Genomic DNA, 20,956 nt, shown 5'->3' on the forward strand with positions numbered 1-20,956 from the left:
AAAACAGCAAAATGGTTTTACACCCAAAAATGAATCATATTGATCAACCACTTACTTACAGCACTTACTACAGGGTTCATTAGTGGCTTTGGTCATGGAAAATGATCAAAATATTCATACAATCCATAGAGAATGGCAAATTCTGAAGCAGAAGATAGACAGCGGAGATGTGGGTCATACTGCAGGGGTGGGTTGAGATTTTTGTGTGGGTGTTTGTTTATGCTGTGTAGCATTAAAACACATCATGATTTAAATCCCTCGAAACCAACACTGTTCTTAGCATCTCATGTGAGGATGTTATGTTTTTATGTTACTGCAGACTGCGAGTACCTGATCAGACACATGTTAGTGCTGGAACCCAGCAGACGGTTGACCATGGAGCAGATCTGTAAAAACAAGTGGATTAGACAAGGAGACCCAGACCCAGACTTTGACAGGGTGAGACATCTGGATCATTTTCAGTAGGCAGTTATGTAATGAACATTTACCTGAAGCAAAATAATCTTTCACCTGTCTAATTGTTGAGTAACTGTATTTCTCCTGTGTGTGTTTTTGCTACAGTTAGTATAATATGACACTCTTGGCCGCCTCGGTGTGTGCCAGCTTGTAGAAGTTAGACATTTGACATTTTGCACTTCCTGCTGACACCACAGTTTGCCATCAACACCAATCCTCTTCTGTCCATCTCTCCTCCCTTCTTTTCTTTTCCTTTACCTTGCACCAGTTGATAGCAGAGTGTGAGCAGGTTAAGACCGAAAGAGACACGGAGCTCATCAACGAGCAGGTGCTGATGGCCATGTCTGAGATGGGTATGGACCGAGAGCGCACACTTCAGGTACGCCAAATCCCGTAATGTGACACTTAGCATGCAGGGAATACTAACCAAGAATTCCGAAAAAATACCCCCCCCCCCATTAAAATGAACGGGAGGAATGCTGTTTTTCATGCATTGCAAGATTAGGTCTGAAGACCTTTTTTTTCTTCTCTAGTCCCTACAAACAGATGCATATGATCACTACAGTGCCATCTACAGTCTGCTGGCTGACCGCCTCAAGAAACACAAGACCTTGCGCGTTGCTCCACCCACACCACGCCCCATTAGCTACCCCCTTAACGCTGTACAGGTAGATTCCACTTTGATTTATATTATTATGTTTGTATGATATTTTGGAGATTTTAGTCTGTTCTTTGCCTAGTTTTAATAGCTAAAAAACAAGGTTTGTAGAAGCTGTGTTTATTTTATATATATTTATTTATTAAATGGTCTTCTCTGACGACAGCAATGTTTCACATGACTGTTACATCAGTGTAACCTACAGTAGTCATCACGCCAGTCCACCGAATGGAGTTGATTTGTGTGGCTTTAACCCACATCTGCCAATCCCACTGCTCTAAGTAGATTGTAAGAAAATTAGTGCAATCCTCACATGACCTGTGTATGTGTGTGTGTGTGTGTATGTGCGTGCAGACGGATCCACAGGGTAATCCAGTTAGCATGACCGTTCCCCATGTCCAGCTCATCAACCCTGAGAACCAGATTGTTGAGGTGAGATGAAGATCATGTCCGTCTTTTGGTCATGGAGTTGCCTCCCAGACTGCACTCATATTTTTGCCATTCATTAGCAATGAAAGCTCCAAATCCCAAACATGTTCCTCCTCTAACCGACCTGACTGGCAACGATTATTACATCTACCCAGGATCCCCTGAACCTAGCAAGGAATTGTTGCAACTATTCTCCATAGCATAGAAAAAGCCAAAACGACAGCATCTAGTTCTAAAATATATTTTTGACGTTGATGTGCACGTGTGTCATCATTTGGCTGTCTGTCTAGTATTTATTACAGTTTACTACTGTCCGTGTAGCCTGGTATCTGTCTCAAAGACAATCAATCATACATCCATGCACGCACACACACTCAAACTTAACACGCAGAGCCTCAAAGCTGACTCACAAATGCTGCGAAACACAAGAATGCGTCAGATCACTGCATTGCAGCAGGGATTTTAATAGAAAACCTCAACTTTGAAGCATGTATATTAGAATTTATAAATGTATACTTTTTTGATACATTGCTACGTAAGCATGCAAAGGATCACACGGACTCCTAACCCTAACCCAATAATGACCAAATGTGTTATTTATTGTTTAGCCGGATGGCAGCATGGCACTTGACAGTGATGAAGGTGAGGAACCATCACCTGAGGCCATGGCTCGCTACCTTTCAATGAGGCGGCACACTGTGGGGGTACCAGACCAAAGGTAACACATAGACCCACATTCCTTCAATATGCAATTAATGTCTCATCGCTACAGTATCGCAAGTAGTATTTTTTTTTTAACCTGTAACTGTCAGCTGATCAGTCTGTTATATCACATAATGGAGTCTTTATGCCATTAACTATACTTTCATTGCATCTTTACTGTGTACATAGGTTTTATTCTTGAGTTTGTACAACTCTTGTTTATAATGACCTAAATAAGCACATAGCAAGATGCAAACTCATGTAGACAACATTTCCTGTAAGCTTTTTTTTTTTTTTTTGGTCTGCAAATATCCAGTTTTTTCAGTTCAAACCCATGGGTGAATCGTTTGCAGATCTAGTTTTTGTCTCTTCTGTGGTAAAGATCAATCTGATTTGTGTCTCCTACCTATACACCATGTATTCATTTTCATTTTATTGGATATTTGGGTGAAAGATTTCTTCACAGTTGCACAGTTGCCAAAAAATGGCACAAGCTGTGTTTCTGCCAGCTTACTGATGGCTGTTCTAAAGCCATCAACTGTAACGGCTGGTGGCTTTTTATAACCTTTGCAATTAATCTTTGGGAAATCAAAAATAGGAAGTGTTTATTGGTGGGTAAATGAATACAGGGATAGTGGAGAGTGTGTTAATAAAGGTGCATTTGAATCATCTTACACAAACACGACATAAGAACAGGTATATGAACTGCTTTCTGCTGTACTGAAAGCACATCAAATTATCCATTGACTCTTTTCTGTCCTTCTCTCACAGGACAGAGATGCAGGAGGACCTCCAGAAACTGCCACCAGGTTTCCCCCGAGGTGCAGCGCCCCAGCCCCCCTTCCCCCCATTGGCCCCCACTATGGGCCAAATGCACACCCTCATGCCCACACAGAGCCTGCAGCCCACACAGCAGTTAGAGTACAAGGTACAGTCAGTTAGATTGGGTGTTAAGTATTTCATTTGGCATCAGAAGACCATCAGTTAACTTGCAGCAAGCTTCAGTGTCTTGAATTTTTGAGTTTCCCTCCCAATCTGATTTCATGTGTCCGCTAATCCTTCAGGAGCAGTCGTTGCTGCAGCCACCCACTCTGCAGCTACTCAACGGCATGGGGCCTCTGGGTCGAAGAGCTTCCGACGGCGGGGCCAACATTCAGCTACACGCCCAGCTCCTCAAGAGGCCCCGGGGGCCCTCACCGCTTGTCGCCAGTCCGGTGAGTACAGACGTTTACCCGTGGATGTGGATTTCTGTATGAGTGCAAATTGTAGCTTTTCCCTCTTAAGTAAACTGCAGGAGTCTTGACCAGTAAACTCTTTGCCTCTCTTAGCACCCTATCCCTGCTGTAGCTCCGGTGGATGAGGAGGGTTCAGACGGAGAACCAGACCAAGAAGCAGTACAGAGGTAACCCACGGTGACGGTTTTGAGCGATGGGTATATTCTATACAGAGCTGCTGTCTAAACTGGATACTCTGGAAGGCCCGTAGCCTGTGACAACAGATCAGCAGGTTCTCTGTGAATGTTGAGTTAGAGACTAGGCTAGATTTTTTTTTTTTAAATATAATTTTCTCAAAGCCTGTATTTTAAGTTCTTATTTGTTGCATTTGCCTTTGCAAATATTCTTTTAAAGGGTTGATCCCACATCAAATAATTGAATAACTATAATAATGACTACAGATCTGCATCCCCACCTGCTATGTAAACAAACCTCTTACAGGTCAAAAATGCATGAGGCAATACAATATTTCTTGTCCTGTAAGCTTAGCCAGCACACTTTAGGGAGATGAAGGGGTTGTGTCAAATCCGGGGAAACAAAACAAAACAGTGGATTAAGACAGAAAATACCAGATCATGTACTGGAGGTTTATAGACATGTTGAAAGAATTAAGAGCTCTGGCATGGAAGGATGAGGGTAAAGACAGGAGCAGGTTTGTTGTTGATTCAGAAGTCCAGGTAAGGGTTTCACAGCTGGTCCTCTTCAGACAGCACCTTCTGTAGACTTCGCTGGTGTCCTGGGTTGCTGGGAGTGAGTGCCTTTAGGCTGCTCTGCTTTTTCCCCCACGGGAGGTGGCCACTCTGCTGTGGTGCTTACCCCATCTCTCCTCCTTTCTCCATCGTGCAAGTGCCTTCTTCCACAGTTCCAAACTGAATCTGCTACCAAATCCAGTCGCCCTATCTCTCAAACTCTTTGGCCAAGAGCTTCTTTATCTTTCTCATTTCAGTCAGTGCCAAAATATTCTCCTGACTTTCTCACTCTTTCTCACACAGCTTTGCTAACTCTGAAGCTTGCAAAAGCAATGATAAAACATGGCAACCAGTCCAATTCTTAAATTGGAAGCTGGGGGGTTGCGGGATGCCCATAAGCTTTAACATCCATCTATGGTGTAATATTATATTTTGTTTTTCTGATTGGCTAAGATGATATGAATGATGGCACCCATTGGCAGAGGTGGAAAGGGGTGGGCCTTCCCCCCCGTCTCCATTAGCCAATGAGGACAGAGAGCTGACCAGCGCTGCTTCCTGTCTCCCACCCTCACCCCCGTCCTCCCCCCTCCCTGCGGCCCAGGTACCTGGCGAACCGCTCCAAGCGGCACACGACGCACACGCTCATGAGCACATCGCATGGCGAGCCCGCAGCAGACTCACAGCGTCCCCAGGGCCCCCGCCAGAGGGCGGGCTGGGTCCCCGACACACACACCCGGTGAGGGGACACGCCCGGTCCGAGCTGTATATGCACAAACACACTCAGACTGTCACGCATCAAATGAGGGGCATATTACGCCTAACTCTCTGTCCTTATCTCTCTCTCACACACACTCCTGCACATACTGCTGATCACACACACACTGATGATGATGTACTCACACCTGGCGGAGGTCTTGCACCTTTCATAGAGGAAGGATATTTTTGTCAGTAGTGGTGTTGGAGGGTGTGGCACATGATTGATATATCTCCGCATCATCAGTAAAGCACCATTCAAATTAACAGTTTCTTGCCCTCCAACCTGGAAAGAGGATATATTAAACAGGTTAAATCAGATTTAGCACTCTGTGTTTGTGTGAGCAACTCAAAGCTAAATCTTTACCATTGTTTGTTTTCTCTCCAATACCAGTCATATTTTGATGTTGTTATTGCAGTTATTCTAGCTGTTGTCCCGAATAAGTATTGTCTTCCTCAAACTCAGTTTAGAAAGCCTTTTGAGACACAGGGCCTATTTATTCTTTATTGTGGATTTTTGTATTAACATACAGTGATATGCAGAACCTGTTGTCTAAAATGGGTCTTGAGCTATATAAATGTGTGTCTGAACACATCACAGATTGTTGAGCTTCAGTTGATGTGTAAAACTTTAGTTGGAGAAGTAGAAGCTCCATCTTTGTTCATCAAGTACTTTTTGGCAAGTTGACAGTGTGATCTGCTGGCTTGTTGTGTTGTGTTTTTTTTTTTGTTTTTAAGTACATTTGATTTCTTGATGAAAATGACAGCTGCATCACCCTATCTACTAAATAAGTTCTTTATAAAGCATGCCAATACATTACTATGAAAAGTAGTTTATCTCCTTCTCACTTCACAGAGAAACATCTGTCATCGATGGTAAGTTAAGGACAGAGCTTATTTGTAGAAAAGCCTCAAGAAGCATTCTTGTTATGTCATATATTGGCAGCATTGCCCTTAAACAAACTTCCATTCAGAATGGTATGTATACAGTGTCTTTTATCTCTACCGATGATCAACTGTAATTTTTTTTTCTTCCTGAAACTTCAGAGATGATGTGTGAAGGGTTTAAAAGTGACACAAAACTTCACTGTCACTGTCATGATGGACACTGATGTAATCATTTAAAGCTGTTACCTGGAATCATATTAGTTGTGTGAATGTAGAGGTCCTCATGTTTTCTACACATTTAATATATCACTGTCAGGTCCATTGTGTGAAGTTTTGGAGAGCTCATGCTCCTAATGCGTCTGTTTTCTGTCTCTCATCTGTGTCTGTATGATTGTGTGTGTGTGTGTGTGTGTGCGCGCGCGCGTCTGCTCCTTGCGGTCCCCTCCTCAGATCCAGCTATAAAGACTGTAACACCCTTCATCTCCCCATGGAGCGCTTCTCACCTGTCAGACGGTTCTCCGACGGCGCCACCTCCATCCAAGCCTTCAAGGCTCATCTAGAGAACAGCAGCCTCATTAAGCAACTCAAGCAGGTACACGGCTGCCTAAATATCAAGGGAAAATATGAGCAAAGTAGTTGTATAAACAGCTGCTTTGTTGAGGATAAATTCTGTGATTCATTACATAAATCACCAGAGGAAAAACTTCCATTTCATTCCTACTGAAAACAAATAAATTGGTTCACTCTTTATGTGGGTTCTTCTTGTGTTCCATAACTCTGACATGAGCAGCATAACGTATCACCCAATCCCTGACTGCATATGTTTAGACTAGTAATTTGAAAAGATAAATGAAGAGTATGTGCCAGTGAAATAATGTGAAATCTCCATTTTTGGTAGGATCACATTCAAAAGGAAAGTTAGGTTAATGAAGATGACATAAAGCAATAAATAATTAGTGTTCTTTGCCATGAGATGTTAATATTTAACCCAAGGAGAAAATATGTCTCTGGAAGTTTCATAAGGTTATTGATTAATATCAAAACTCAACAATTACTCCACCTGGTGCAGAGATTTCATAAATTCCACCAGTCTGATATTTACTCTGCAATGCCCCCTCCCCGTCCCAACCCCCAAATCTGCATTTTCTGCTGCTTATAGGAGGACAGCTCAGTGCTTACAAACAGTGATGCAACAAATTTGCCTCTCAGGGCATAAAATGTAGAAATTGTGACACATTGCAGCTACTGTGATGCAATTTCAACCAAGATCCCTGGCACTGCAAATGTGTGCTTTTACGAGCTGAGGTAAATTCTGTGATGCAGCAGTCTTAATAGCAGTCACTCGCTTGGACTGCTATTAGTGAAAAAATCCACCATTGTGGTATTGTGTTTCTTATTATGCCACTGTTGATTTATTAAGTAGATTTCTGGTCGCAGTGATTTTAAAAAGAGATAGTTCTGTGTCGTTCTCATCTCTCCCTAGCGGTGTCTTTTCCCCTGCAGTTGATATAATATGTTCAGGACCTTTTTAATGTGCTAGCTTCTAGGATAAGTCTTACATGTTAAGACATTCAGATTTATCACAGGGGAGAAGCTTACAAATAGTGAGCAACAATGATAAAAGACACCTCGGACTCCGCTGGGACAAACGTTGGACTAGAAATAGAACATTATGAGAGTGGTGACGAGGGAGGCTGTAAAGTGAAGTAATCTTGTAGTGAAAACAGGCGACATACAGACGGGGGACAAATTAAAGGAAATACTGGTACAGGTCTGAACACTTGACCCCTAAAATGAGGGGATCCTTATCATTCTGTGATGAAACATTTCCATCCTGATACGAGTTGTCTCTACTAGGATGACAGTGCCCTCATCTATAGGGGGTGTTGTCATCTTGAAAGAGTGTAGAATCAGTGCTAAAAGTGAAAAAGTGAAAGTGATTAAAGCTGTCCTTGCAGCACATCTAGCACCTTAGTAAGACACTTTATGTAGTTTTTTTCTTTTAATTTAACACCTTGTCTGTAGTTTTCTTAACTATGCAGATAACAGTATGGATGGGACAGGGATGAACACCAGTGGCGTCTTGATAGTAATGGTGGTTAATAGGGATGGGAAGTGAACTTAAGTCAACCATTAATTAAGTTAACTTAAATCTGGCTCCTTATGAAGTAGACCTGTGACAGTTAATCAATTAATTGATTAGTCAATCATCAGAAAATTAATTGGTAACTATTTTGATAATCAATTAAACATTTAAGTTATTTATTAAAGCAAAAATGACAAAAGTTTGATGGTTGTTAAATGTAAAGATTTGCTCTTTTTTTCCTTCTCAAACATGGCAGTTAATTGAGTATCTTAACATTGGAGACTTACATTTGAAACATTTAATTGACTACATGATTAAATGACTAATTGAACAAATAATCGGCAGATTAATAAATAATGAAAAGGATAATCAGTTGCAGTACTATTATACAACACAATATATAATCAGTATAAGTATCTGGAGCTGTCAACATACAAAGGAAAAACATTCATGAGATATTTTGAGATAATATTATGTAAAATCAAAATGAATAACTCATTACTTTTAAATGCACCACACAATATGAGGGATTTTTAAGTTTTTACACCCAAATATACACACAGGGAGACACAAACGTATCCCATCAAAATTATTTCACTAATTCACCAATTCACTAATCCTCATCTTGTTTGTTCAGTTAGTAATCAAGTGACGTCAAATGTGTAAAGTAGATGAACTGACTGAGCAATGTAGCTATTAAATACCAACTCAATTACTGTAATCTTGACGCAAGTGAAGTCAAACGTGTGCTTTGACCTGAGTAAACCTCAAGCTACTTCTTTAGACATCACATCATCCACCGTAACAGTGAGACCAGTTGGGTAGGCGTAGGTCGGTGGGGGTAGAGGGATAATCATCATGTTTGTGGTGGGTGCTTCATTGCTGGCATGCAGTGACGCGCTGGGATTACCATTACTCTCAAGTGTTAAGAGGGTTAATACGGGCAAAGAATAACACGCGACCTTCACCCTGGAAAAGTGTTGTGTAGGTTTTAAAACTACGCAGAAAGTAGAAGTAAACAAGCAGCAGGGATGATTACACGGCATCGGAGAACATGCTGCAGCTGGTCATACAAGCTGGCAAACCTGTTGTGGTTGTCATCATGACAGAGTACTTAAAAGACATCTCCACATCAGAGTGCCATTTCTGAATGTTAAAGCTAAGTACACAGAGTAGAATTTGCATTAAAACTGCTTAGATGTGACAGTTGGTACTGACGTTTGCTGCAGCTGTAGTTGTTAACAAGATGGTGATTTCTTACAGATAAGCAATAATTACTGTTGATAAATTACCACACTGCATTTTTACACTGACTAATTACATTTTAACACTCACTACATAATGCCTCATCATTTTCTCAGTAAACATACAACTCCATTTGTTCCATCAACTATCACGAATGGAAAGGAAAACAAAATTGCCGCCATTACTAAGATCCAACGCTTCTTTCGGTGTAATTTAAATGACTTCCCTTTTGTATGTAGATTTAATATTCTGGGGTTTTTTTTCAATAGGAGTGTGAGCAGCTCCAGAAAATGTATGCTGCCCAGCAGGATGAGCGATTCCTGGAGCACACTCAGCAACAGCATATCCTCTACCAGCAAGAGCAACAAATCCTCCACCAGCAAATCCAGGTATGAACACACAGCCAGCATAAAGATGTCATTTAAAAAAGCTTTAACTGCATCTTCCATCTCTCCACTTTTTTCCTTGTTTGAGTTGAGGGTCCAAGGATAGACGATGCTGTATCACTAGACAGATTGCAAAGCCCCCTGAGGCAAATTTGTGAGTTGTGATGTTAGGCTATACAAATAAAATGGACTTAAATCATACTGGCATTATCTTATGATGTGTTTTTAGTTTCCAGTATTTGTTATATTGCATTCTGAAGGCTTATAGCAACTCGTATCATTATCTGTTACTGTTTGCTGAGGAGAGTCAGCCTGTTGTATAACTGCAGAGTGACACGGCCACTGTGTGCGTGTTAGCAAGCAAACAGTGTTTTTTCCACTCACTTCACAATAGATGAGAGTGACAGCGGTAACCACAGTAACCGTACACAACAAAGATGGCATCAGCTGTAGCTGAAAACGCAAAACAAAAATTAGACTAAAATGTGTTTTTTAGTTTTAAAATTTGACTGAAACTAATATACATTTTCATTAGAAGACACACAAAAAAATCAAAGTCAGGTGTTAAAATGAAGTCTTTGATAAAATTAAGACTTTGGTTAACATTGGCAAGTCAAATTTGGTTTTCTCTGTACCTGCAGGGTCTGTCTTTAGGCCATGGAGAGAGCCAGCCCAGTCACCTAACCCACCAGCTCCAGAGGTGAACACACACACACACACACATATTACTCATCAGCTATTGAACGGTGAACAATGAACTTGATACCGTGGTGCAGTGCTATCGACTGAAGTGTTACATCATTGTTCTCTTTCTCTCTCCCTCTCCCTCTCCCTCTCTTTCTCTCCTCTCCTCTCCTCTCCCTCTCTTTCTCTCCTCTTCTCTTCTCTCCTCTCCCCCTCTGTCCCGTCCTCCCTCAGGTTGCGTATCCAGCCCTCCAGCCCTCCGCCAACACATCCCAGCAACCATCTCTTCAGACAGCCCAATCAGAGCCCTCCGCCTGGCTCTGCAGGCATAATGCAAGGGCATGGTTAGTAATACAATTGTACCCTGTAACTGGTGTAGGTGTTTTGAACTTGGCTAGGGGGGAGGTTTAAGTACACATACACCAGTCAGTCATCCACTGATCATAATTGGCTAGTCACTATTATAGAGGTGATTTGAGGTTATTTGTTGTTTTGAAATGGATATTAGGCATCAGAATCGCTGGATGTGCAATTTACTTTTAATCAGTGTTTTGACAATGTTTAAGTATGATTTCTCACTAGCTTTTTTCATCTCTATACAAACACAGACATCTGACATGCATTCACTTTTGACAGGGTGTTATGAATAATCTATTAGAAGCTATGTTGCACCCATCCACACATACTTTAATAGACAGTATTCAGGGAATGAAAAATGAAAGGGTTTATGAATCATTGAAGGCAAGACTTCCTCGGGTCATACTGTCTGGAGAGGAAAACCTAATTGTTTCTTCTGTGTCATTGGCTGAGGGATTTTGGTGGATCAAAGAGAACTCGGATGATGATGGCATCTTAATGGGTTTTCGCTCACGTGACTCTTCTCCCATCCTGTCAGGTCCATCGTCAGTACAGTACCAGCACGGTGCTCCATCACTATTCCAGGGCCAGAGTGGCAGCCCACCTCCCACAGGCATGCCTCGAATGTCTCTACCAACCAATCAGCAGGCAGCATCTGCCCGCCCCACTGTCCCGCTGGCACCAGGTGTACCTCAACAACAGCAGGTGACTTCTAAGATCCAATAACATTTCATTTTTGTCTTTGGGGATGGTTGCCTGTAGGGCAGCAGCTTAACTAAACTATTAACACAACCACTGTTACAAACAGGCACAAAACATGAATTCAAAGCAATGTTGCCTGTTTTCTTCAGGTGACCATTCAGGTGCAGGAAGTGGAACTGGGAGGTGGGGCGCAGAGACCAGGCAGCTTTTTGTCCACGCCATGTGGACACAGAGTCCTCGGGAAGCAGCTGAGTGCAGACAACGCCGAGACGCACAGGTGACCCCACCCGTCCTGTCACTGCATCCCCTGATGGTTGCCAAACCCCATAAAACCGATGGACTGTTTCTGTGTCTTGTTTATTTTCATTTTAGTTTTATTACTTTTCATGATCTCACCACTCTGAACGGATACCGTCATTGTGTTTGTTGTATTTTTATTCATCTCATTGTAAATATATGTTACTGTTTTATTTGTGTATTTTATTTCTGCCATGTCCACTGATTTATAAAAAAAATAATGTGTTATGAAACTTCAGTAATAACAGTAATACTGTTGCTCAGGCCAGATATTTTACATTTGATAGTGCAGACTATGAGAACATTATTAGTTACCACTGACAACAAAATTAATGAAAATCCCTCCTCGACTTGGCTGAGATGACATCATCAACATATTCTCCACCTCATTGCATTTGGGTGAGTGGTTGGATCTGAATATTTTTGGAAGTATGTTTAGAGGTCCCAAAAGTTGAACTACTTTTGACATCACCACAGCTCTTAAATAGACCCTTTATAACTAGGACTACCTTCACTGAGAGAATGTGTAACTGAACACACACACACGCGCTTAATCAGAGTTTCTTCACTTCTTTCAGTGAATACTTGAAACCTGTGTTTGTTAGACTGTCTGTGTGCAGTGAATTCATGCAGACTTGCTGTAGATTGTTGAAAGCTAGCAGATGAATTGTCACCAAGTAAATAGTTTTGGGAGAGTGTTCATGTTTTGACGACGCTTTGCTAATGATCATCTGCGTTCCTTCTATTTAGCCGCAGCCTTGGCCGCTTCACATCAGGCTATGACCAGGCCCAGTTCAACCCCCACCTCTTCTCTAGCGACGCCACCTCCCGAGGCGCCTCCGGAGTGGTCGGTTCCTACAGCCCCTATCTGCAGGGAACCTCCCTCAAAGTCCCCGGCCTGGAAGGTTATCAGAGCGGGGCGGTGGGGACCGGCAGCTATGGCACCCCATCTACACTACAGCAGGCCCTGCTTTCCCCAACTCCTTTGGACTACCGCCCCCCACAACAGCACGTAACCCCCACCCTGCAGGGCCTCCTGTCCCCCCGTCACTCTTTAACAGGCCACGCCGACCCCAGGCTGCCGCCGCAGGACCTAGCTGCCCTGCTGAAGAGACAGAGCCCTCGGCCGGGCCCGGCGCCCCCCACACAACCCAGCGGTGGCCCCCAAGAGTATGGAGAGATGCTGCTTCTCCGCCAGCTAAGCCAGGGTGAGAGCTTAGAACCACCGGCGCCGCAGGTTGCCTCGGGAGGCCAACACTACCACCACCTCCTCCAGATCCGACCCCCGGAGGTGCAGCCGCAGCAGCACCCAGCCCAGGCTCCATGTCCCAGCTTGCCTCACTCAGAGAGCATGGAGGAGGATGACGTGCCAGCTGGCTACCACCACACACACGAGGGCCTGCTGGCCAAAGCAGGGGAAGGTCATGAGCTCCTGGGGCCTCCCCGAGGAGGCACCCCACCCTACAGCTCCCCAACACACAGACATGGCTATATAAGGAATCCTCCAGCATCTAGAGGTAAGACCTGCTGACCACGCAGCAGTTACAGAACTTTGTGTACCTTTTTAAACTTGTGTCGCTGACTTTAAGACAACTCTGATATTAATATTACATACATGCATCTTTTCTGTCAGACTCTGAGCATGTGGAGTGCAGACCCCCGGGACAGGCCATGGAGGTGCCTGATCATAATGGTGTAGGCTATTCGCGAGGTGCTCAGGGTGACGCCTACAGGTCCAGAGGACAACTACAGCGCCACCACACCATCCAGACCTGTGATGATGCCTATGTGAGTGAAAGTCTACTCCTAGTTTATACAGACCACACTTTGTCACGAAAAGCTGTAGGAAGCCCACAGCATGATAAATTGCTAATTAAACTGGAATTTTTGTTATATTTGAAGTGTGAAACCTTGCAAAAGGGTTTGGCAGGAACAATCATATATTAAGTGGATGGTATTTTGCTTGCCTGCACAGTGTTGGATAGAGCCCATGCAGCAGGATGATAGCCAAAGGAAGCAAGCAAATGTTTTCATGACTGAATGAACCTAGAAGTCATACTCATTAAAATGTTTTTTGGGGACATTGGCTCACTGAATACCCAGTCATCCAAACAAAGTTCTGACTCATAAACAGCTACAAGCTCTTCATTAAGTATCAAATTGTAAATGGGCTGCATTTATATAGCGCCTTTCTAGTCTTCCAACCACTCGAAGTGCTTTACGATACATGCCAACAGTCACCCGTTCACACACAAACACACACACACACACACACACACACACACACACACACACACACACACACACACACACACACACATATTCACTGATGGCAGAGACCGCTGTGCAAGGTGCCAACCTGCTCATCAGGAGGTCTAATGCTCATTCACACACACTCACACATTGATGGCACAGCCTTTCCGGAGCAATTTGGGTCGCAGTATCTTGCCCAAGGACACTTGGCCATGGAGGAGCCAGGTATCAAACTGCCAATCTAATCAGTGGGAAGATCTGCTGTACCTTCTGAGCCACGTCCCTATCATTTGGTTTTAAAATTGCTCACTCTCTCCCTCTCTCTCCAGGATCAGGCAGATCCCATGTCTGGGATGAGCCTTTTGGCCGGCAAAGCGCTAAGCTCCGCTCGCATGTCAGACATTCTCAGCCAGACGTCACTGACAGGAAGCCAGCAGCTGCACCAGCGGGAAGAGTCAGGTCAGTAGGAGAAGTGCATTCATCTCAAACGTTTTATCTACTTTTGGGGTTATTTTGTCCACAGGAGTAAAAACACGTATGTATTTCTCATGCAGTGTGTGATGTTGAAGGGGAGCTCCATGCGGCAGCCTGCTACCCCTCCTCCTGCACCAGTGACATGCTCCTCAGCTACAAGCCCCCAGACCTGCAGTACAGCATGGAGCAGGCTGGGGTCTAGCACAGGTACACAAGCAGTAACGAGTTGGTAGTAAGTGGTTATCTTAACTTAACTTTTTAACTTAACCATCTCATATGTCAAAAAGTAATATTTTTGCTTTAGTAGGACAAACACATACCATATACATACAATATCACATATTGAAAGATGTTCCTTAGCTTTAAGGCCTCTGTGTGTGTCCTCAAGCTATAATAACTTCTTTAATTCCAAATGAGTGGGAGTGCTGCCAAAGCCTGTCAGCCAGACTCCTTTTGGTTCCACATCATCCTATAAATGACTTTGTAAAACTCATTTTTATAGAGTTCTTGTGATAATCATTGACTAAGTGCTTTTGACCTTTTCTTTAATGGTTTATTTTACATTCATCACCAGCCTTTCTTTGCTTTTCCTGCGCATACTATCCATTTATGTTCTCTGCAGATTGTGATACAGCACCTATAAAAATATTATCCTCCCTTTTTTATGTTTTGTTTGAATCCCAGCAGATGTAGTTAGGCCTTTTTGAACACTGATCAGCTATCAAAGTGAAAACAGATTCATTTACTTTAAGTTAAAAAGAATGGCTCCTTCAAGTCAATATTCAGTCCAGATACTTCTGGCAGCTGCAGACTGTACATCTGTATGAGCTCTCCCGATTGCTCAAGCTCCTTTTAAGTTTAACGGGGGCTGTCCTGCCATATAGTCTGGATGATTGACACCTGGACTCTGACTTGAGTAAAATAAAGCACAAAAATGTTCATATTATTGTATCTTTATTTCCCTCCCTCTGCCTTGTGTTGCAGGAGGTGGCGTATCCTGTGTACAGCGGTCCATATCAGCCATCCTGAGTTGTGTTGACTTGAGTTGAGCAGCATCACGCCAAACCACCGTCGTCTGCCCAAGCGGGGGTGCTCTACGTCCATCTGTCTGTCTCCATCGGTCCCTGGGAGGGCAGTCTGCCTCGCGATACATAGAGGGGGAGTGTGGGTGGGTGTGTGTAGACATTAGAGCGGTGGGGTGTCACAGGTGGGGAGCCTCGGGGGTTCAAAGCTCAAAGTGCCAGCATATTTTTTCTGCACAGACATCCAGCATTCATTGCTGCTGGCTCTCTTCTTTTCACCCTCCCGTCGTGGGGTAGATCGGGGTTCCCGCTCCCTCCTTCTTTTCAACTTGGGCCGCCCCCCCCCCCCCCTCCTCTACCACCGCCACCCCCTCCCCTCCTTCACCTCCCCCTCCTCCTCCTCCTTGCAAACCTGGCCCACCCAACCCAACGCCCACCTGCCACCCTGACCTATAAAACTCCCCTTTCACCCAGCGTCCTCTTATTAAAAGTTTGCGTACTTCATCATGTGCCTCATTGGCCAACGGATCGATTACAGTCATACTCGCAAGAACACAGAATCCAACTACACAACAATATACACACTGCTGCCACAAACCCAAAGTATTCACATAAGGTGCGAGTGTGTGTGTGTGAGCGTGCGAGTGTGTGCGCGTGTGTGTGTGTGCGCGCATGACTGAGAAGAAGGGGTGAGCAGAGGTTCAGTCCGCTCCTCCTCTGTTACCCCCTCCTGCAGATCATTCCGGAGCGGGCTGTAATCGAAGCAGCAGCAGTAGTGGCGGCCCCCTTTTTGGGCCGGGTGGTGGGTGTTTTTTGGGTCAGGATCCAACCAGGCAACTTAAAAAAAAAACAAAAACAAAAACAAAAAAACGCTCTCTCCAAAGATGGAGCTCAGTGACATCGCACAGGACAAACCAGCTCTCTCATCCTTTTATTTCTTTTCTTTTCTTTTTTTTTCTTTTTCTGTCATATTTCTTGTTCTGGCATTCATTTAATTTTTTTAAAAGATTTTCTTTTAAAGTTCATTTTTATAGCTAATGTCCATGTAGGCATTCTGGTCAATATTGTTACTCTTATTGTTATTACTGTTTTTCTGTAAAAGAAGTTTTATTATAATGAATATGATGATGACGATGATTATTATTATTATTAAAGGAAAAACAATTCTGTGTTGCAAGGAAGACAACATTGTTTATTTTAATTACAAAAGTAATTCTGCACTTTCGGTTCAAGCTATCCTCTCTCTGTCAGTTTCCACCCCTCCTCGCCTCTTTTCTCGTCATGCTGTTTACCCTGCTTTTTTGACTCTGCCCCCTCCACCCCCTACCTTGTGTTACACCCCCCCCCCTTTTTTTTTTTCTTCTTTTTTTCCCTCCATCCTCTTCTCCCATGTCAGTGACAGTGTATTACATTGTGGGTAGTTTTACCAGACATTTGCTCCTTTCCTTGTACAGTGATGCCATGTATAGAACGCTATTGCAATTTCTGTATTGAATCTTTTCTCTCTTTTTTTTTTTTGTTAATTTTTTGTTCGTTTGTTTTTAGATGTCGTTGGGGAGGCTTTTTTTTATATTGGTATTGTTTATCATTTGTATTTTTGGATGTCTTCAAAATGTTTTCTTTTTTTTTTTTCCATTTTTTTCTTGTTTTATGAGATTTCTAGCCAAAAGAAGACAGAGATAAGAGAGACAGGGCTCTTTTCTGTGTCGTTTAAAAAAAGATTGTTCTTATTTGTTTTTAATATTATTATATCGAGACACTTGAATAAGAGGAGAGTAATTATTTTGTGTTGCTTTTTAAAGTATCATTTCAGTCGTTGATGTTGTTGTGACTGTCATTCTTGTTGATGTTGGGCCTGTTTCTGTTTATTGGGGAGGGGGTTAAGTGTGGCAGGCTATACAGGGTCAGGCTTCCGGGGCTTTGTCTGGGTTGGTTCGGGTGCTACAAAGACTCTTTAAAAAAAACAACAACAAACAAACAAAAAAAAAACAACAACAACAAGGGAATAACTTGTAAAATAGCTGACATATCATCCAAAACACAAGTGTGGAGACCGCCGGACCCCCACTTCTTTTTCCTCTCTCTATCTGCCCTACCTATCAGCTGTGATCCTTCCACCATCCTTTCTACCACATCGGCTTCTGATCGGACCACGCCTTACGAGACTATGGCCCCTCCTCCCAAGCTAACCTTGTTACTACGGCAACCAAGGAGGAAACTATTACCGCACACCCTTCCTTCAACCCCTTCCTTTTTATTCTCCCCTGATTTCATTTCTGCCTTACTTTAGTCCCCCCCCCCCCACCCCACCCCACCCTTTAGCTTGGAAGGAAAGATCCAAGGAGGTGATAGTGATATGTCTGCCTTTCACGAACAGTTAACGGATCCTGTTGTCGTTGGACTCACCTGGACTCACCTCCACATCATATAAAAGGGAAACATTTCAGGAGGTGACCATTGGAATGACGTACTTCCACAGCAGAGGAATACAAGCTTTACAGTCAGAGCAATGGCAGGGTGTGCCCACCTTAAACATGCCTACCAGGGTCTGTACATGGCGCCCTATGCTGAGTGGAGCTTAAGCACAGCCAGATGGAGGCTACAGCACACTGGGGACCACATCAGAGAATTGAAAAGATACAGGAACCCTTAAACCCCCCTCCCTCCCTCCCTCCCTCCCTCTTTCTTTATTTTATTGTTTATCCTCCCCGGTGCATATTGAGTCTATATTGGGCCAGCCAGAGACTGTGGCGTAAAGGATAAAGCTTCAGGTCGTCTTGTATGTTTCTACAGGCCAGATTTCATCAAACCTGGCTGCATGGTTGACTTATTTGCAGTATACATCTGAGAGCTGTAGACGGTTTCATTGCAGCGCCTGTGCTTTCCATTTGCACCGCGTCACTTCCTGTTTACCACTATTCACTCTGACAAGCAGACAGTGTGCGTACAGGAGTAAGCAAGCAGTGTGCACTCTTCCTCTCTCTCTCTCTCTCTCTGTTCATTCCTCTTTTCAGATCTGTCCTCCCTGTTCGTTTGTTTTTTTTTCTCTCATTGTTTGCATCAAGCCAAAACTGAGATCTGCAAGAGAGAGAAAGGGAGAGAGAGAGGAGTGGAGCGCCTGTCGGGTAGCGGAAAGGAAACGACCGGAGTGGAAGACATTGCACTTCTCTTGTTCCATGGCAGGATAGAAACTCTAAAATTAAAGACTGGAGGCTGCACACCTCGAGTAACATGACACACAAACGGTTGTTTCAGGTCTGTGTGTGTGTGTGTGTGTGTGTGTGTGTGTTGGAGGGGAGGAAGAGCAGCTGCACACAGGAAGGGATAGCAGGAGTGAATGGAAAGCACTGCAAGATGATTCAGATGTAATGGGGAGGAGAGAGCTGCTTCTCAGACACACACACACACACACACACACACGTGCACATCTGCTTAAATCAGACCTGTCTCCCTCCTTTTTTTTTTTTCACCTCCTCCATCCCTTCCCTTCTGACTTTTTCTCTCCATCCCAGCCTCCCTTCTTAGCAAGCCAGCTCTCTGCTCCACTCCTGTTTCTTAGGTTCTTTTTTTTTGTTGTTGTTGTTTTTATTTTTACTTATCAGTTTATTTCTTTTGTCATTTTGTTTTTATGTTCATTTCTGTTGAGTACAAAAATACTAAAGTGCAACAACAATGAATAAAAAAGAATATCAACCAAACTGAGATGAATAAATAAATATATATATAAATAAAGAAATAATTTAAAAAGGTCATGAGTTGTGTCTTTTTGCAGCGATAACTCTTTAATTACAACACAATGGACACTTTTAGCAGTGTCATTACCAGGGGCTCTAGTGACAGGATATGATTGCCAATGTAAACCTATTTAATAGAACTTTCACCAATGCATTTTTTGAGACCGCTTTTTTTTTTGTTCTGCCATTAAAGTTAAAATCATACCATTTAAAAAAAAAAAAAAAAAAAAAAAGTCTTCCTACTAATCTAGCACTCATTACATGTCTACTTAAATTGGTTTAGGGTTAGCTAAGAAAACTTAATCGACTGGAAAATTGTTAAAAGTAAGTGAGACGGGTCACAGCAGACCAACACACTGTATTTCAAGAGGATGTTAGTGAAGCTTGGACATCTGCTTCAGAGGCACCAATTCAAAACTAGTAATGCAATGCATCAATTGATAAAAGGTCAATCAGAAGAGAGGCACCTTAAACATGTGAGTAAGATACACAACGTAACACACTTGTACAAGTTACTATTCAGTATTATTGCAACTTGAACAAAATAGACATGTTCACTGTGATGGAATAAGATGCAATCTAGTGGCTTCCTGTAGTAGAGAAGGCACAAAATGTGTCATTTGAACATCAGTGTTAATCATGCTGTTAGTCAGGTGTGTGCTCATGTATGAGGCAACTACATTGTATCCACTTCAGCAGACTTTAGCTCTGCAGCGTCTTTTTTTTGTTTTTTTTTGGTAGTAAAAGTTTGAATTAACTATTGGAATGGAAGCAAGTTGGAAGTCAGCAGGATGAATGACTGAAGAAGTGTGTGTTGCACAGAATGGATTTACTGATGCAATAATGAATTTATACTGTCTTTAATACACAGCTGGCTTCATCACCTTGCAAAGTCTAGACATATCCTAACCTTCTGTTTACCTTGCTCCACAGTTAATTGAATTTCTGAGGATCATTTGTTAGATGTTAAACATTTTTCTCCTGGCAGAGAGCAACTTGAGGACATAGTTTTAAAGAAAGTAAAAAGAAGTCTCTGGGAAATGCTAAAACAAAACAAAATGAATTGAAATGATACCGTTTCTTTAAGAATACTCCATCTCTCACAATTTAAGCTTAATAACAGGAAATACTACGCTACATCTATACTTCTACAAGCTTGTTTCTTTTGTCTCCCTTTTTGGCTGCAGTGCTCTGTGTGCTGCTGCTCTGGTCTGTAGCTGCACTGCAGAGGTTTTTCAGTCTGAAGTAACTGAGCTCAGACAATGTGAGCTGTGCACTGTGTGTCTGTATTTATACATCAAGGGTTTACTTTAACATGCCTGACCATGGACAGGGATGATGGATGTGTGGAAAAGTTTATCCCTTTGGACTGACAGCTTAATCTCCTCCATCCACCACAATTTGTTGTTCAATCTCCTATAGATGGTTAAAGATTGATGTTTGCATTGAGCCATGTCTCCTCTGTCTTCCATCCTCTGTGTCATCATCTCCTCTCCTGTCCTGTCCTGTCCTCTCCTCTCCTGTCCTCTCCTCTCCTCCCCTCCTCCCTTATCAGCTCTATTCTTCCCTCACGACTCTGCGCCCACTCTCCATCTTCCTCTCACCTCTCTCTACGTCTTCCCCCTTATCTTCCTTCTCCTCTCTCCACTATTCTCTCCAACTCTGTACCCACTTACTCCTTTTCTCTCTCTCTCTCTCTCTCTTCCTCCCTCCCTCCCACTCTCTCCTCCTCGGAGTGGCGGCAGCGTGACTGCCTGCGTCAGCCAGCCCTACCAAAGCCTGCCAGCTAGTGAATGGTGCTACTGGTGCTGCCGTACCCTGCAGAGAGCCCTTTGTGTGTACGTGTGTTTATGTATGTGTGTGTGTG

The 20,956-nt window shown here is 43.1% G+C and overlaps 1 protein-coding gene across 2 annotated transcripts in view; it reads left to right on the top strand.

Moving 5' to 3' along the window:
• sik3 (SIK family kinase 3) overlaps positions 1-18,773 on the top strand; it is a 41,990-nt gene extending 23,217 nt beyond the window's left edge. The window contains exons 7-26 of one of the 2 annotated variants that reach the window (XM_053321403.1): positions 320-438; positions 725-835; positions 990-1,124; positions 1,469-1,546; positions 2,152-2,261; positions 3,017-3,173; positions 3,310-3,459; positions 3,574-3,647; positions 4,810-4,944; positions 6,300-6,441; positions 9,450-9,569; positions 10,208-10,266; positions 10,485-10,594; positions 11,146-11,312; positions 11,459-11,586; positions 12,357-13,123; positions 13,240-13,394; positions 14,189-14,318; positions 14,414-14,565; positions 15,318-18,773. In XM_053321403.1, the coding sequence (XP_053177378.1) occupies positions 320-438; positions 725-835; positions 990-1,124; positions 1,469-1,546; positions 2,152-2,261; positions 3,017-3,173; positions 3,310-3,459; positions 3,574-3,647; positions 4,810-4,944; positions 6,300-6,441; positions 9,450-9,569; positions 10,208-10,266; positions 10,485-10,594; positions 11,146-11,312; positions 11,459-11,586; positions 12,357-13,123; positions 13,240-13,394; positions 14,189-14,318; positions 14,414-14,535 (2,969 nt within the window). In that variant the 3' untranslated portion in view covers positions 14,536-14,565; positions 15,318-18,773. The remainder of the gene's footprint in view (positions 1-319; positions 439-724; positions 836-989; positions 1,125-1,468; positions 1,547-2,151; positions 2,262-3,016; positions 3,174-3,309; positions 3,460-3,573; positions 3,648-4,809; positions 4,945-6,299; positions 6,442-9,449; positions 9,570-10,207; positions 10,267-10,484; positions 10,595-11,145; positions 11,313-11,458; positions 11,587-12,356; positions 13,124-13,239; positions 13,395-14,188; positions 14,319-14,413; positions 14,566-15,317) is intronic. The other variant, XM_053321402.1, reaches the window with a different exon arrangement.
• Positions 18,774-20,956: the final 2,183 nt, after the last annotated feature.

This window comes from Scomber japonicus, chromosome 6, assembly GCF_027409825.1.
Source record: "Scomber japonicus isolate fScoJap1 chromosome 6, fScoJap1.pri, whole genome shotgun sequence".
NCBI lineage: Eukaryota > Metazoa > Chordata > Actinopteri > Scombriformes > Scombridae > Scomber > Scomber japonicus.